Source organism: Lissotriton helveticus, chromosome 1_1, assembly GCF_964261635.1.
Source record: "Lissotriton helveticus chromosome 1_1, aLisHel1.1, whole genome shotgun sequence".
Taxonomy (NCBI): domain Eukaryota; kingdom Metazoa; phylum Chordata; class Amphibia; order Caudata; family Salamandridae; genus Lissotriton; species Lissotriton helveticus.
Genome location: NC_136057.1, coordinates 1,623,234,511 through 1,623,251,448, shown reverse-complemented (window position 1 = coordinate 1,623,251,448; position 16,938 = coordinate 1,623,234,511). Strand labels below are relative to the sequence as shown.

The following is a 16,938-nucleotide window of genomic DNA, read 5'->3' as shown; positions in this document are numbered from 1 at the left end:
ATTAGAGGCCTGTATTAGAACTGGTATTCAACTAAAATCACTAAAAATCGGTGGCTAATGAATAGTTCTAGTTTTAGAAACTTTGTTGAAGTATGGATGGAATCTATCATGTTAAATAGTGGTCTTAGCAGTTTTATAGTACTTAAATCAAGTTCTAGGTACCCATGCTGTCTTAATATCATGCTTGTTATAGACCGAGCCTGTGAGGGTTTTGGAGCCTCTGCATGCTTGACAAGGTGATGGACCTACATACAATAAAAAGAACTGGTACTTGTCCATATTGCAGTGATGATATAAACCAACTGTCCGATCCAGTCATTACCACCCCTTCTTGTTGACTTCCCTCTACCCCAAGCCAATACCCAACAAAGGGTTTTAGTAATAGTTCATTCCAGAGCCAAAGGAGTACAGGAACAGTAAAGCCCATAAATGTACCCATAATCCCTGGCCCCTATTTGTAAGGACTTCTCTCCATTCTAGGTTCTCAGGCACAGAGAAGGAATGGCAATATGTAGAAGAACACTTGAATTCAAGGGACAGTGGAGAAAAAAGGTGTTTTGCAAATTATCAGGTGGCTGAAGTCCAATCTACCTTGTTGCAATTGGCATTACCCTTAGAATCTCAAGATAGGTGCTTGCTGTTAAACTTCCCCACCTCAAGATTGAGAGAACTGGGAAAATTGTAATAACCCAAAGCGGTGTCCTGTCGACTAATAATAGCTGAATGCAGTGATGCTTAATTTCCGGGTACAGCCCAGTACTCCAGCATTCACTTGTGATGGCACCTAAAGTTTTCATGTCTAAATTTGACCTGGGAAGGAGGAAGAAGATCATAGCAGTGGCTAATAGTAGGGGCGAGTGAGTTTGCGATGACGCATAGCTAAAAATGAATTCAGGACTATCTACTATTCGCTTCTTTTCTTGGTGACATTTAGGCCCAGATTCAGCTGGACTGTGGAGAAGACAACATCTGCGTCCCAGACCTGCGTCTTGCTGTGTTCGGGTGAGTGAGGCCTGTTTAACAGTCTAGGGGGTAGTGAGAGAATGAGGGGGATCCTGAGCTAGATGCACCTTCTGAAGGGACTTCTTGTATAACTGCCTTTCCTGAAGAGCCTGAAGTAGCAATGAAATTGTTGCCAAATGTGGACCAAACTGTGGCCTAGAATGCTGTAGAAGGGGCGTTGTGAAGACCGACCAAAGCTGGAGGACAAGGCAGTGTAATAAAGTGTGTTCAGCACAATTATTAGAAAGGAGATGCGTACACTGATCATATCCTTCACACAAATGGTACTGTGTGCATGCTCCATCGGTGCACCAGCAGGCGTCTGCTTAACTCAAGATATTAATTTACCCATTGTCTCATGTTCACTAACATCTATAAACTGTTACAAGTGATGGAGCTGGATGCACAGTGCTTACAGCCTGGCACTGCTTTGCCAAATTATTGAACCCACCATAAAAAGAACTGTTTCTTTGAGGACCTTCTAGGAATATTATTGGCTGATGTTGGGTTTTGCTGACTAAAAAATAGATAACAAAGAATGGATCCAAGGCTGTGTGGTCCTCGCACTAGCTGATTAGAACTGGGACTATTGGAAATTGGGTTACTGGTTGAGGGGGCGAAACACTACTCCAGCAGCAACCACAGGGTGAAGCAAAGCAGACCCCAATTAATCGGTGCTGGACTATCTGGTAACCAGGCAAAAATTATATCATGCCTAACTTGGAGGCAATGTGTAAAGTATTTATACAGCATTTCAGACAGCAATTAAGAAAATACAGTTAAAATATGTTAAATTAAAAACAGAACTTCTATCCATAAATATCACCTCTGCTCGTGGCAAAGAGAAGCTTTCAGAAATCGAGAGCAAGCAGGGCTGGCTGTAAATCTGATTGACCGGTACAGTGACCTGGGCAGAAGAACATTTGGTGGTTATTGTGCAGGCGGGGCAGGGTTTGTCATTGCGGTGTGACAGCAGAAGGTGTGAGGAAGATGGGAAGGTGTCTTTTTCCTTCTACGTTTTATATTGCGCGAACTTGACCCGAAGGTTTCGGGTATCCGAGCGCTTTGCAGGAGTACCAGTTGCGTTACATAAGGACACATTCATTTTTGTTGGGCACAGGGAGATTGAGGGATTTGCCCAGAATTACAGGATGTTGAGATTTGTTGCTGAGACTCTAACGCAGTTCCCCAGATTTGAGGTCGACCGCCTTAGCTGTTACGCTACATCCTCTGCCCTAGATAACAATTATACTGAGGAACATTAAAGACTGATTACAAAGTCTTTAATGTGACCTGATTGAGACCATGGGGGATGGACGAGCTGCTGTTTGCATAACATTAAGTCGGGCAGGTCCCTGCTGCTCCATTATGAGTATTGGTACCCGCGGGGGGGGCGCGGGGGGCAGCAGCACACCCAGGCTGGCCCTGTATAGTCCTGAAACCTGGCAATACAGAAACCTAGAAGTTTGATGGGCAACAGCCCTGCCTGCAGTGTTCCAGTACCCCTGTGTGCAAAAGGCATTGCTTTGCTGCAGAATGTCAGCACGGAAAGATGGCAAAGATTGAGGCCGGCGGACCATGCCCTGAATGTCTGGCACAGTTAAAAGAAATCAGACCAAAGAGCAGCGCAGTGACTTTCTGGCAAAATAAGCACATTTATTTGTAATGGTGCCCCGACCCTGCCAGTTAGAGCCCAGGGTTGTAAGTGGAACCAGCTGCACATGGGTTGTTGAGGCTCTGTGCTTGGTTACAGCCCGGTAGATTTTAGCATGAGGGTGTTTTCTGTACACGAGGGTGTATATGTTCCCTCTGCAGTGTCTTCTAAGCGATGACTGTACATTGGAAAACACTAGGTCAGGACAAGAGATGCCAAAGACGGTCTCCAGGGAGTTTGTTCTGTCTGGTACTCCCCAGAAGGTGCACCACAAAGGTTGCTTGTAGTCGTCTTTGCGTCACGGAGCTGAAATAACATCTTTCTCCTGAACTGTCCTAATAGCATCGGCTAGTGTTTCTTCAGAAATATGTAAGCATTTATATTGTTTGAAAAAATAAAAAGCACATTAAAAATCGTATGTCCTTGAAGCAGATAGACTTTACATGTAGCAATCGTTATCGTTGCTCGATACTAACGTAGGTTTTTAAAAAAAAGATTTCCTCTAACAGTGGGTTGAAGAACACAGGCAGATGCCGCACAATTTTTACATGCCCAGCTTCATCAGATATTGTAAATGAAAACGTTTCACAGGAATTTTCTGGTCCCAAATACACACACATTGGACTCCTTGCCTGTCCAGAGTTATTTCTCAATGGATTCAACAGAGGTTGAAGCAAATTACTTTTCTTATAGTCATATTTTACTTGCTCACTGTGCAGTGCTGGACAGTGAGACCTCATACTCAATTTGTGTAGATTTTGCAGTGTGAATTTGGAGCTCACAAAACCATTTTTGGTTGGGGCCGATATAACATCCTTACGATGTGATTGTACATAAAGAGTTTACATGGCGCAGATGGGCATGAGTTTAGTCCATACCGTGTTTTGAGACTTCAGGCAAAGCTTTCTGGGAGAATTAGTCTTCAGTAAGAGTTTTGCTAACCTTGGCTGTACTTGACTCTTCCACGCTGGACTGAAAAAAACTGAAATCCATCTGTTTCAGTGAAATGTGGACATTTGCGGCGAACGTGTTTATTGCACCCTCCTCTTGTAAGTGCATTTGAGCTGGAAGGAGGGAGGCCTTCTGGCTTAATGCCTACTGACAAAAGCTAAAGCTGTGACACATCTGTGCTGTGGACTGCATGGTCTCTAACTGGAAATTATAATGAACAAGTGCAGAACTGGGCATTACATCCTACTTTGAGTACAGGCTATGGGACAACCAGTGCTAATTTCCTGTAGTTATCCCTGACAGGAGCAGTCAAGACTTAAAATCTCACATTCTTCAGCTTGTACAGCAGAACTTCCCTCACCATGTACAGCTATGGGGTGTTCGAGTCTTAGGTTATGCGGTCTAGGACTCGAGGCTTAGACAACAATGGTGTCCAAGAGTTCGCACCACCCATGAGGACTTAGACCTTACTGCTCCTAATAAGTGTACTTGCACAGCATGCTATACAACCTGTCGCACCTCTGGGCCCAGCAGTTAAGGCTATTGGATAGTAAACCTTCCTTGCATACCGTCAGGTCTGCTGTATGGACCCCATTTCCCTGGCATTGGGTCAATAATTGATTTCTCTGTGGGCAACCTAGTACCCCCAAGTGGGTAGCACCCTCAAAGGGTGCCAAGCATGGTCTTCGTGTGTGCCCTACCAAATGGGAGAGTTGAATGTATGGATCAATAGGCCTTTGATCTTGTAAGGAAATGTTTCTTTTTGTATGGTCAGTCCCATGTTTTTGGACTAATGCTGCTGGTTTTTCGACTCCGAGTGTACTGAGGCCTGCTAAACATTCCTGTGTGCCAGTGCTCTGACCCTAAAATGTATCTCGAGTTGGCTATACCCAATTGGAAATGGTCAAATTACTTGTAAGTCCCTAGTATATGGTACACTGGTACCCAGGACATGTAAGTTAGAGGGATACCACAGGACTGCATCACTGGTTGTACCTCCCTGGAGGTCTACCACGTAAAATGAGTCTGCCACTCCAGACTGGTAGAGTAGTTGTGCACTGCTAGCCAGGCTTTGCCATAGAAAGCAATGGCAAAGCCACTAAAACACCACTCACTTACGTAACAATAAATCATGCCCTTGTAAACAATGTCTTGCAGCTTTTCATATAAATTACTTTCAAAACTGTCCTGTGCTACTTAACTTGCCTCAGCTATTCGTTCCACTTATTCACTATATCACTTCCAACAGCAGACCACACTTCTTATGCACATCACTTACCACATTGCCTCACAGCCCCTCAAACATCTCAGCAAATACACACAGCAATAAACCACATCCATTTAACAACACATGTCTTTAGCTGATACTGAGCTGTTGTGAAATAAATGAATAGCTGAGTTTGTGTAGAGTGGGGTGAGGGAGAGATTAGTGCATCTGTGCCCATGCCTACCACTCTTGGGATATTGTGGGTATAATTATCTTTCTGTAGTCTCCGTGTTCTCATTGTGATGACAGATGGCTGTGTGGTAGTTGGTGGTCCACTTGCTCAGTCTAGGATCATAGACATTTTACTGTTTCCCGAATTCCAAGAAGTCTTGTATGTTTCTTGTCTATGGTGGGAGGAAATTCCAGTGTTTTGCTGCCAGTGCAGAGAAGGCTGTTCCGCTGGGACCATCAGCTGAGGTGCTGATCTAGAGCTAAGGTTTCTGTTCTGGGAGTATATTTGGAGTGTTATTTGCATCAAAGATGGGCCCTAGCAATGTTGTTGTCAATACAGAGTGTATCTTGCTATGGGCAACCAGTGAATTGCATGGAGGGTTGGCGAAAGAGCAGGGTCTCCACATCTAGTTCATGTACGCAATTAAAAGAAGACTTCCCCAGGCTGATGATCTGAATCATCTGTTCGAAACCTAGAGGAGTGAAAAGGCATCGGGCGTCTGCATGGTAGAGATTGCACTTCTATTGACTTTATCATATTGGGATCATAAAAAGTGACAAAAACCTATCCTACAGTCGTCTTCGGAGGGTTTGGGTGAATTTCGAATTGGTAGTCAGAAACTGCTGTTTACTGGATAATCTGTGTATGATGCACAGAAAGTGTGAACAGCCAATGAGATTCTGTGGTGATCCATGTACTGCCTCGGGATTGCATGCCTGTTTATCTAATCCTGCACAATCTGCCTGGATTTGCAAGCGGGGACGGGTCTATTATGAGTGGGCTCCCGGGAGCCAATCAAAGGGGTGAAACAAGTGAAAGGTCTGCTGTTTCAGCACATACGATTGGCTGCCATCACCAATTGGGGCATGTCTCTGTTGGATCCCTCTGATTGGCTATTGGGAACTCTTTCACTGTAACAGGGGAGAGGAGTGGCCGAACGGCTAGGGCGGTCGATCTAAAATCTAGGGAACCGGTTTAGTCTCGGCAAGGACGTGCAACATCCTGTGATTCTGGGCAAATCACTTAATCTCCCCGTGCCTAACAAAAATGAATGTGTACTCCTGTAAAGCAACTGGTGCTCGTGTAAAGCGCTCGGATACCTGATACCTTTGGGTCAAGTTTGCGCTATATAAAACTCAATAAAAAAAAAATGGGTAGCCTATGCTTTAAATAACCATTTTGCAGTGCATGGTAATACTGCTCAGAAGAGAGAAAGCAAATGATTTAGAGAAACACAAGAAAAAAGATAAGAAAAGGAAAGACACTGCTCAGAAGGTATGAATAGGACTGCCTTTTGATTTTTCAATATCTGTAGTAGGGCCTTATATCCAGGAAGTGATGTGTGAAGATATGGCACCATTTCATGAAAGATTTATAAACTATATGTTGCCATTGTGCAACATAAAGACCCTGTACCAAGGTTGACTTACTGTAGACTATTTTTTAAAAAGGGCTGTCCAAGGGTGGTAAACAGCAGGCTAGACTCTTAATGTTTAAGTGATGTGTGCTCGCTGATTTGCATGTGTTAAGCTGTCTGGCCCGGATTTGGAGCACTATGTATAATCTTTTCTTCTTCAGCTTACATCCTGCGATATCTATTGCGTCCACGTTTAGCAGTGCACCCTATCTTTTCCCCCGACTAAAAACCCTTTGCGAGTACAGTACATCCTGCAATAGTTTTCTACTGCTTGCATCCTTAGATTGCCTGCTATCTCCGAAATCTACCTTTCACTACACACTTAAAAGCCTGCATGAAAGACAGAACTTGACCTACTTCCACCTGATTCATCTCCTTTCTGTCTTGAGAATGACCCTCTTCTTACCTTCCATCCTCTGCATGCTTTTTATTTCTGAGTATGGCCTCCTCTCAGTCTCGTCTGCCTGCCTTATTCTTACTGTAATTCTGCAATAGACTGCCACTTTATTGCATATATCAAATAATCTCCTGCTTCAAACCCCTATCCTTGCAACCTAACCATACCTAATCTCCCCCAGTCTATCTCACTAACCATTTACCTGAAACATCATAACCCCCATTAATGATCACACCAACTGGTATTAATATAATCTACCAGAAAGTGACGAACAAATACATGCAATGTTTTTTTCTCTTGAGGGTACAATACTATTCACAATAACCAACATTTACCCACTGTATTAACCACTTACCTTGGGGACCGGAGTAGATTGCTACTCGCCATAAAGCACTTCAATGCCTCATCAGGGGTAGTAAAAGCTATACAAATGCAATTACAATTACTTCCATTGTACATCTGTGTAATTCACACCTCTGGCATGCCTACCGATTCCTAAGACAGGGTCCCACCTATGACCCAGGTATGACATGTATTTTACATGCTCTGACAGTAACCACACATAACTACAGTTTTTACTGTGGAAAGACTTGGTCGCCCAATTGAGGAATACAGGGTTACATTCTGCACCCGCAGCTGTGCTAATTCCTACACAGTGAGTGACCAAAGTGGGCGCTCCGAGGTATCAAATAACTCTTTACTTTAAGTCTGACTTGAATCTCAAGTTGTAGCCAATGTAACTTGTTGTTGTGTGCAGATTTTATAAGCTGCCACTTTGTTGCCTTTAAAACTCTTGTGCATTGCAGGGCACACATGGAGCCTGTTCCACGAGTGCTTTCTGCCCTCATGGGAAGATGTGCCAATAACTCTCAGGAAGGGGAACAATGAGGAATTGCAAGCCAGGAAATGATTACCTCCCACCTGCATGAAGCCAAGTGGGTGTTGGCCCCAAAAGGCAGGCTTTAAATGGCTGATGTGTAGCACTAGGGAGGAGGGCTGCCCCTTTGCTTGACCAGCTGGCAGAGGGAACAGAGTGGGGAAACCAGTTGCCAAACCAGTTTCCCAAGGGGCAAGTATCCCTGAGGTAGCCATACCCCAAGGGTGGGCTAGTGAGGTGTGAACAACAAGAGGAGTCTTGCCAACTTTAGAGTGGGCAGAATAGTGCATCCTGGTGTAGCCAGATGCTACACTTCACAAGACGTTGTCACCAGGTGGGAGAGTACCAGGTAGCCCATTGGCTACCACCTGCATCATTCCGTGAGGGCATTTTATGAGCATAAATGGGGCACCCCTGGCACCCATACATCAGATATCTCCCAGCTGGAAAAGGGCCAAAGGAAGGCTGCTTTGCTGCACCAAAGGACCAGCAAAGAGAGGCTGCATCGTTGAGGTCTGCACCTGGGGGCTAGTGAAGAGAGCGTCTATGCCTATTGTGTCCTGCTCAAGGAAAAAATGTCTGAGAGCCCAGTAAAGCCAAGAGACTCCAAGGGCCAGGCGACTGGCTTCCATTTGCGCACAGGGACACAACAGCTAGATAAGCCTACTGGGGCAAGTTGGTAGCCCAAAGTCTTCAAGCTGCTATCACCGCTGCCATGGAGCACCAGGACTAAGACCCGGTGCACAGAGTTTCACCTGAGATTCCTGAGCCTGGAGTGCTGTCTGAGAATTGCTGTGATCCTCAGAAGAGGAGTTATTGGCCCAGAAGGATTTGCCTGTGATTGTGACACCAGGTGACCTTGTGGGACATAGACTTTGCAACCAGGACCCCCACACCATCTTTGTTGACCGAGGAGTGCCTGCAGGAAGACCTCCGTTGACCGCATCACATCCACCGCGTCATTGGAGCATCTTCTGCATCCTTCACTTCATAGGAATCCATTGCAAAGCTGATAAAATGACTGTAACTGCTTGAGGACTGCTTCTTCTGTGGCAGTAACTCTTTCTAATGACCTTGCTGGTCCCCCTGACTAGCTCCCTGCTGTAGTTGGTCTGCCCCAAGTAATTCTACCCTACTATGTTGACACTTGCCAAGTTTTCCTTAAACTTTGAGTGTCAAATTCGTTGAATTTGCAAATGCTTGTTCGCAGTTGAGTGAAATGCTTTGATTTTTATTATTACTTGTAACATCCAAATCTCCGGAACTTCCGGTGGATCTTTTTCATTGTAGTGTCTAAATTCTTATCGAAATACAGTCTATTTTTATAAATTGGCTTAGGATTTCTTGTCATGTCGATTTTCTTTTTCAATTGTTTTGGTGGTGTTTCAATGCTTTACACTTTTTCTTTTATGTAAGCCTTCCTGCTCAGTGCCACAGCTACCCAGGTTTGAGCTGAAGGCTTGACAAACAAAACCTAATATCCTTAAAGGAATTGGTAACTGTACTGCTCTGTGAGGTTTTACAACACTGTACAATACACCTCATTTCATCACAGATCTAAAGTCCTAACTCTGTTACCTTTCGCTCCCGCCTGGTCTCTGCGCCACAACAGAACTGGAGCAAGCACAGCAGTTGCCATTCTCCTGCAGTCTGCCTTTGTATGGTTTAGTGCCATGCTTCCATATTTTGCATGACCTTCTCATTATTAGCTTCAACACGTTGATTGGACGTTCTCCCTGATCCTCTCTTGTATCATATTATTTGTTGCTCTCTTCAGTTGACTGCTTGGATCTGTTCCTGGAGTTTGGCCTTGCCTTGTGATGTGCTGTTCTCCCCTGCTTTGGGTGCTGCTCTTCATTCTATTCTGACTAGTTCTTGTTCAATTGCAGAGATCACAATGTGGTGTACCTAGGGGATGACAACTCCATTGCACTGACGTTTCATGCAAGGAATGAAGGAGAAGGGGGAGCATATGAGGCAGAACTGTACGTTGTTCTCCCCCCTGAAGCAGACTACAGTGGAATTTTACGGAACAATGAGGTATGTTTTTTGGGTTAAGTGTGCTTCTCCTAAAGGCCTATTCTCTTGTTTTTCTCCACAAACTGTTTTGGTACAGGATTGCCATTCGCATCAAAAAAGGGTTTACATTGTCATGCCTCAAAGTTCCTTGGCATCACTTTTGAGCACAGTTGATCGTCTGTCTTTCTCATTCCCTTGCACTATTTAGATATGCATTATGAATGGCCACAGCTGACCTTTGCATGCTCATAAGTCTCCTCCACATTCAGAGTGAGACATATATTTTGGCGTTTGGGGGTGTTTCGGGATGCGTGCCTCGCCTAGGTACAGGCGAGTCCTCGGTATTTGGGAAATATATGGCTAGATTTGGGTATCTTTTTAGGCATACTATTGGAGAAGGGGGTGTTCTCATTCTCTAGTTCCTTGGTGAGTATGTAGCATAGGGGATCTTTCTTGGGTAAAATTGGTGGTCTCTCCAATGTGTGTTAGATCTTGCATTAATGGGGATTTTGCTCTTGTGCTTATTAACCATTAAGGGCCTCGTTACGAGGATGCCGGAATTTGGTGTTTGTGTACTGTAGGGCCAGAAGATCAATTTCTGGTTAGTATCCCATCACCAAATTTCAGCAATTAATTGTTTTGCCCCAGAATGGAGGATGACGCACAGACCATGTCATACTGGATCATTATCTGATGAGCTTTCCTGGAATCCTAGGAGAAAACCCATAGTCTTTTTTGCTTTCTCAGAACTAGTGGAAAGTGTCACTGGAAGGGCAGGAGTTTAGAAAAAGGCTTTTGCTTATTTTGGAGGTGAGGGGCACTGTCTGATTCTACTAACCACCCACCTACTCTGATGCAGGTGTCGGATATGTTTCATGATGTAGTGCATCCCTAAGCTGTTGGCCCTGCAGCAAGCAAGATCGATCTCATGTATTTGGGCCCAAATTTACCTTGTTCGAGTTCGTGGGTATAATAATTCTGGGCCAGAGAAACTTTTAATTGCCAGTGGCATAATTCCACCCAGAATTATCAAGCCAGGTGTAACTACACCACTCCTAATGAGGGCTGTCTCCAGTATGCAACGTTGTCATATTGCTGTTGGGTAAGATCGCACCTCACCTTCCCAGTCGGGGGTAGAAATTGTGCATTGTTTGAGCGTTTGGGACTTTTTTCTCCTGCAGTCTGATGAACATGGTTCTAAGTTTCAATGCTTATCTGCACCACATGCTGCTCAGTGGCAGGTCCTCCACTAAGGCGTAGGAGTATTGCCCCACTGCTCAGAGCAGTGAAAAAAGGGAAAAATAAAATGATAAAAACAAGTTAAAAACGTTGTGTTTTATTTTTGGTATGGAGCCAGGTTAGGGCTGTGAAGGTCTATGTGAATGACCAGGAGTAGTGGTGGGCACCACAAGTGCTCGGAATGGTTTGGCCGGCTGTCTTGGGCCGGCCAAACCGTCATGCACACTTCGCATTTCTCCACCTGGCTGTGTTGCACAGTCAAACTTGAACTGAACAGTCCCATGCTCTGTCTGAGTAGCCAAACAGGCAGCTCAGACCAATCGCGACCCTGCTGTATTGTTGGTGACAGTCGCATTGTGATTGCCTTCGAGTAGTCTCGGAGCCTGTGCGCTGCCGGGAATAGAGGCAGGGCAGAGGAGAGGTGGCGGGGCACTCGGGTAAGTGACCTTATTTTATTTTTTCTAACCAGCCACCCCCACCACTACTTTTCCCTAGCAGCTGCCACTGATGCTATCACTTACAATATCTTGCATTTCTCTTTACTAAATTGATTGGTTACATGTTGGAGCAAGTTAATCTTGACCAAAAAGATCGCAGGCCAAAGCCTGCATTCCTTGTTAAATCAGTTGGAGTTATTGATGTGTGTACACGCGCGTGTAGGGATGTAAGAAAAACTAGATGGGAAAACTTGTATCATGGGAGCAGCTCCAATGACTTCTTAAAGCAATTTAACTGGCTGTTGTTTTCAGGTGTGCTTGTGTCAAGATGAGTGAAGCGAGGAAGCGCAGTCATGTTTACCTTACTTGCATACCATTCGGAAGTGTTACCTTGCTTACTCAGTCATGGGTTCCATGTTTCATTGTGTCATTTGGCCAGAAAATTAATGGTAAACAATTTGAGCTTATTTTTAGGCCTAGTGACTACTGGTGTGCAGAATTCTAGAAACCTGTTCTATTGGTCATCACATGCCCCGCCAGGGATAGTAAGTGCTATATAAATAGAATTACAACATTGAAGGGTTTTTCATGTGTTGGGGGTAAGTGCCAGTCAAGTGGACAATCCTTTGGTCCAGGCTGTGTATCGGTCAGCTGTTCAAGACCACAATGAGGATTGTTTCCACATGGCAGCACAGCTCCCCTCAGTGGGTTGAGGAGACTTTAGAAAAGAGGGTCATTTTGAAACAAATATGTCGGCAACGTAGTAGGGACCTGATAAAGTTGGATGCTGTTATGGAGTAGGAAAATCCGGGATAGCTTCCAAGAACTCGGAGGGCATTTAGCAGAAAATAGTTGATTTGTACTCCACTAGGTGAGAAGCTTTGGTTTCCTTTCTAAAGGAATGTTGTTGGAGCTGCATAGTAATACAAAGTTGACTAGATTTGATAAAACCTGGAAGATTTTAAAGGCTATTGTTAAGGTACCACCCACATAATATAATAATTTTGATAATAGAAACACATAATTGTCAGCTGCCCATACTGGGCTACATTGAGATATATCATCCATGTACTGTGCTAGTACTCAACAGTGGCCTGGTGTTCACTGTATTTTGGTCCTTTTCCATACCCAAGCCTCAGACATGTACGTAGATCCAGCACAGGGATGTTATACTCCTCTTGTATAGTGATCTACACCACAGTGCATAATTCTTAAATGGTGAGTTTTTCAGCAATAGACTAACCTGTATGACCCAAAAAACAATAATTATGTATTGCAGCGTTAATCTTTTCTGGATTCACATACTGTGCATTATTCTGCCATCTATTGTTTGGGTCTGGAGTTTTCCACTTGTAGACCTGTTGCCATTTGTCGTTGTTGTTAACATTTGGCACCTTGTCCATCCCTCTTCTGAAGTCAGATGTCCTCCCAGGAGCCCCTGTGCTTGTTCCCCATGTTTAGATTCTTGTTCCACCGCAGGGTCTTGAAGCTACTGCTAAAGCATCTTCGAAAGATTAAAGTGATGGATTATTGAACACCTCCGAAGTGTTCAACCTACAATCCACATCATAGAGCCAATAAGAAAAGGATAACAAGCAGATAGCCACCAAAGGGTGTTGGGGGGGAGGGGGGCCGTTTTGTAAATCGCTCCAGTTCGCGCTTTTTATATATATATATATATATATATATATATATATATATTTTTTTTTTTTTAAAGCATGGGGATACTACATTCCTTTTTTTGGGGGCATAGGTCGATTAAGTAATTTGCTCAGAATCACAAGTTGAGTGCTGCCGGAACTCGAACTTGGCTCCCTAGTCAGCAGTCTCTCGATTGTATACTCCGTGTGCCCATTCTGGGTGCCCATTCTGGGTGCAGATTTAGAACTCGTGTGGCACTGTACATGAAAACAACTGCAGAGGTTCACTCACACAATCTCCTTATGCATATGTGCATAGCATAAGGGATGCAGGCAGAAACGCTGCTATCAGATGAAATCCGGATGTGTAATACCAAAGTGCAGCATGGATAACAGACCCAGTGCTCTTTGTCTGAGATATGCACTCCCCTATACAGCGGCAAGTATACGGGCACATATAAACATGTCCCTGGTAATGGACCAGACTATTCTTTGCTCTATTAGTCCTAACAGAACCGATGTGTTGTACATCAGAGTGCTTCTATTAAGAACACTAGTGTGCATAGAGTTGAGATAGTTATCAATGATATGTCTCGCCTGTGCCTGGCACTGAGGACCCGGTCTGCACTTGGCACTGCACAGCACTCTAACCATAGCACATCTCACTGTGAGCATAACGCATCTATGCCACACGCTGCAGCTTATCGTGCAGCACGGAGTGCAGTACAGTCAGTGAATAATCCTCACAGAGTGCATACTACCAGAACTTTCTACAAACGCAAAATGTGTTTTGGACCCCTGAGGATTCATCTAGTGCTCAGTGTCAGGTGGTATTGTGCTGTGCACAGTACAGTCGGTTTCAAGTACATAGCGTGCATAACACACTGTTCAGCATTTCATTAAAAAAATGGCGTTGGGCATCTTAGTTGTTAGTTGCATGTGCTCTGCACAGAACTGTGCATATCGAGGCAAGAACTGCACTGAATTGATTATACATGAAAAAATGTAGTGTTCATAAGAATGCACATAAGTTTTGCAGCGTGAATCTTTCTGGATTCACTATGCTGTGCATTATTCCGCGGTCTTGTGGTTGGGTCCGGATTCGTAGTCTTTTCTTTGTTTTTTTTTTTTTTTTTCTCTTTGCCCAGGTGGGCGTCGGCGTCACACCCCCTTTGGGTGTATTTCCGGTGACGTCGGCATGCTTCCTGCGGAAGCTCCCACTCTTGGGCGCCATCTTCAGATTCTTTTTTTCCGCGGTCGGGTCTGGATCGTTCCCGTTTGGGCTCCAGACATTTTTGGAGAAAGAAGAAAGAAAATACAGAAAAGACGAGGAGAAGTCATCTGAAGACTCCAGGGGACTTCACCGACGAAAGACAAGCAAAGATAAGGCGTTTTCCATCCAGATCTTCGACGACCGTCGACGAACACGCGACCAGAGAGGCCCTGGACGCTCGAGGATGGACAACACGCCGTTCAAGTTCTGCCGTAACTGCCACCACAAGTACGCGCAGAAGGACCAGCACCCGGTATGCAACCTTTGCCTACCGGTGGACCACGAAAGCGGAGACTGCAACGCCTGTTCCGCCTTCACCCCGAAGACCCTTCGTGTGAGAGAGAGGCAGAGGGTAGCACACGCCGCCCTGCAGGGGAAGGCCCCGACCCCGTCGCTCTACGAGCTGGGGATGTCCTCCGAGGAAGAAGACAACGCTGCCGCCGAAGACGACAGCTACACGGTCGTAGAGACCGATTACACGAAGACTTCTGACAAGGTAGGAGACTCTTCGGCCCCCAAGAACCCGAGAGACTCTGAGTCTCGAAAAATCGAGGGCAAGACCCCGAAAGCGCCGACGCCAAAAAAGGCGGCGTCCGCGACTACTCCCAGGCCCAGCGGATCCTCAGAGAAGGAGTCCCCGGCGCCGAGAGCTGCTGATCAGCAGAAGACGTCGAAAATCGTCCCCGAAAAGGATCGATCGACGAGGGAGAAAGACCCGAAACTGTCGACGACGACCAGAGACCCGATATCCGGTTCGACGTCGAAAACTTCGACTCCGAGAGGCACGGCGACGAGCCATCCGTCGAAGAGAGCGGCGGAACCATCCGACGCGGAACACGCGGCCGAGATGGAAAAGAAAAGAAGGCGCCTCGAGGCAGAAATGGAGAACTTCATGCAGCGGAAAAAAGATTTCGACGCAAGGATGAAGGCCTTCACGATCCCTCACAAGACCAAGCCACCAGTGCTGGAGGCGGTCGAGGAGGAAGAAGAAGAGGTCGCCGAAGTCACCGAGCAAGACCAGGACGTCGAGGTGTTCGACGACCAGGAGGAGTACGAGAATCCCCACGAGAGCTACAGCTATGGGGAGGAAGATGAGGGCAGGACAGACACAGAGTCGGCGCCCTATGACCTTCAGGAGGTAGATTACATCGATGTCGACACCGACAGCCCGGAGGAGGTGGTCGACACCTACCCCTCGAGGCCCTCGCCGCCGGACGACATCGGGGCCTACAACGCGGTGATACAATCTGCCGCAGCAGCTTTCAAGCTCAAGCTCGACGAAGAGAAGCAGAAAGCAGACTTCCTTCTGGAAACATTGCTCCCAACACAAACGAGGAGCCAGTTCCTCCCGATGCTCGAGAGCGTCTTGGCTCAGGGGAAGGAAGCTTTCAGGGAGCCCGCAACATGCAAGGCAGTAACTCCCAGAACTGAGAAGAAGTACAAGCATGCCGCAAAGGACCCGGCCTACATTCAGGGCACGGTCTCCGCAGACTCCATTATCACGGCCACAGCAAGGAGGAGGGCTAACGTACCCACTACCTCGGGCCCGCCACCGGATAAAGAGAGCAAAAGGATGGATCTGGTGGGCAGAAGGATCGAACGGAATGCCGCGACCCACTGGCGCATGGCTAATTCCAACGCCCTGGTAAACAGACACATGTACCAAATCATGGAGGGACTGGGGCAGTTGGTGAAGGACTTGCCCCAGGATGCCAAGCAGAAAGCCGAAAAGCTAATTGAAGAGGGGAAGAATGCTGCAAATTCTTGCCTTAAGACGGCCCTGGATGGGGCAGACACCGCCAGCAGGCTCATGGTGATGGGCGTCACGGAAAGGAGACACGCCTGGCTCAGGATATCCGGTTTCAAACCGGAGGTGCAACACAGCATCCTGAACACACCATTCAACGGCAGTACGCTTTTCGGACAAACAGTTGATGAGCAACTCAGCCAACTTAAGAAGGATAACGAAACAGCAAGATCCATGGGAGCATTGCAGTTCAGAGGGAACAAGAGGGGCACCCCGTCACGGAGGCCCGGCGGAAGAGGCGGAAACCAGCCAGGTACATCACACCAGGCTTTCCAGCAAACGCACCAGGCAGACTCGCAGGGTCAGCAGGGCCATCAGAAACAGCCCTGGCAGTACCAACAAAGAGGCCAGTCCTTTCGAGGGAGAAATGGACGGGGACAAAATAGAAGAGGGGGCCAGCAGCCCACCTCCAAGTGACTTCAAAAAAAATCCGTGTGCCCACCCACAAAAAAGATCCCAGGGGGCAGCACGTACAGATGGGTCAAGACAAACTAGACACCTACGACCACAGGACACCAGTGGGAGGAAGATTAAGATTCCACCTCCAGGAGTGGAGAGGAATCACATCAGACAAATGGATCCTCAACATTATCCAATTCGGATACTGCATAGAGTTGGAGGCGAGGCCAACAAACAGAAAACCAAGAAGAAAGCCGCTAGCAAGCAAGCAGCTGCAGTGCCTTCAGGAAGAAGCAAAAGAACTCCTGCAGAAGCAGGCCATAGAAAGGGTACCCTTCAAGGAAAGAAACACAGGAGTATACTCAACATACTTCCTGGTACCAAAAG

General features: G+C 46.2%; 1 protein-coding gene across 1 annotated transcript in view; it reads left to right on the top strand.

Moving 5' to 3' along the window:
- Positions 1-16,938, top strand: part of ITGA5 (integrin subunit alpha 5) — a 289,891-nt gene that overhangs the window by 234,906 nt on the left and 38,047 nt on the right. The window contains exons 19-20 of the mRNA XM_078688465.1: positions 935-1,002; positions 9,627-9,777. Coding sequence (XP_078544591.1) covers positions 935-1,002; positions 9,627-9,777 — 219 coding nt within the window. The remainder of the gene's footprint in view (positions 1-934; positions 1,003-9,626; positions 9,778-16,938) is intronic.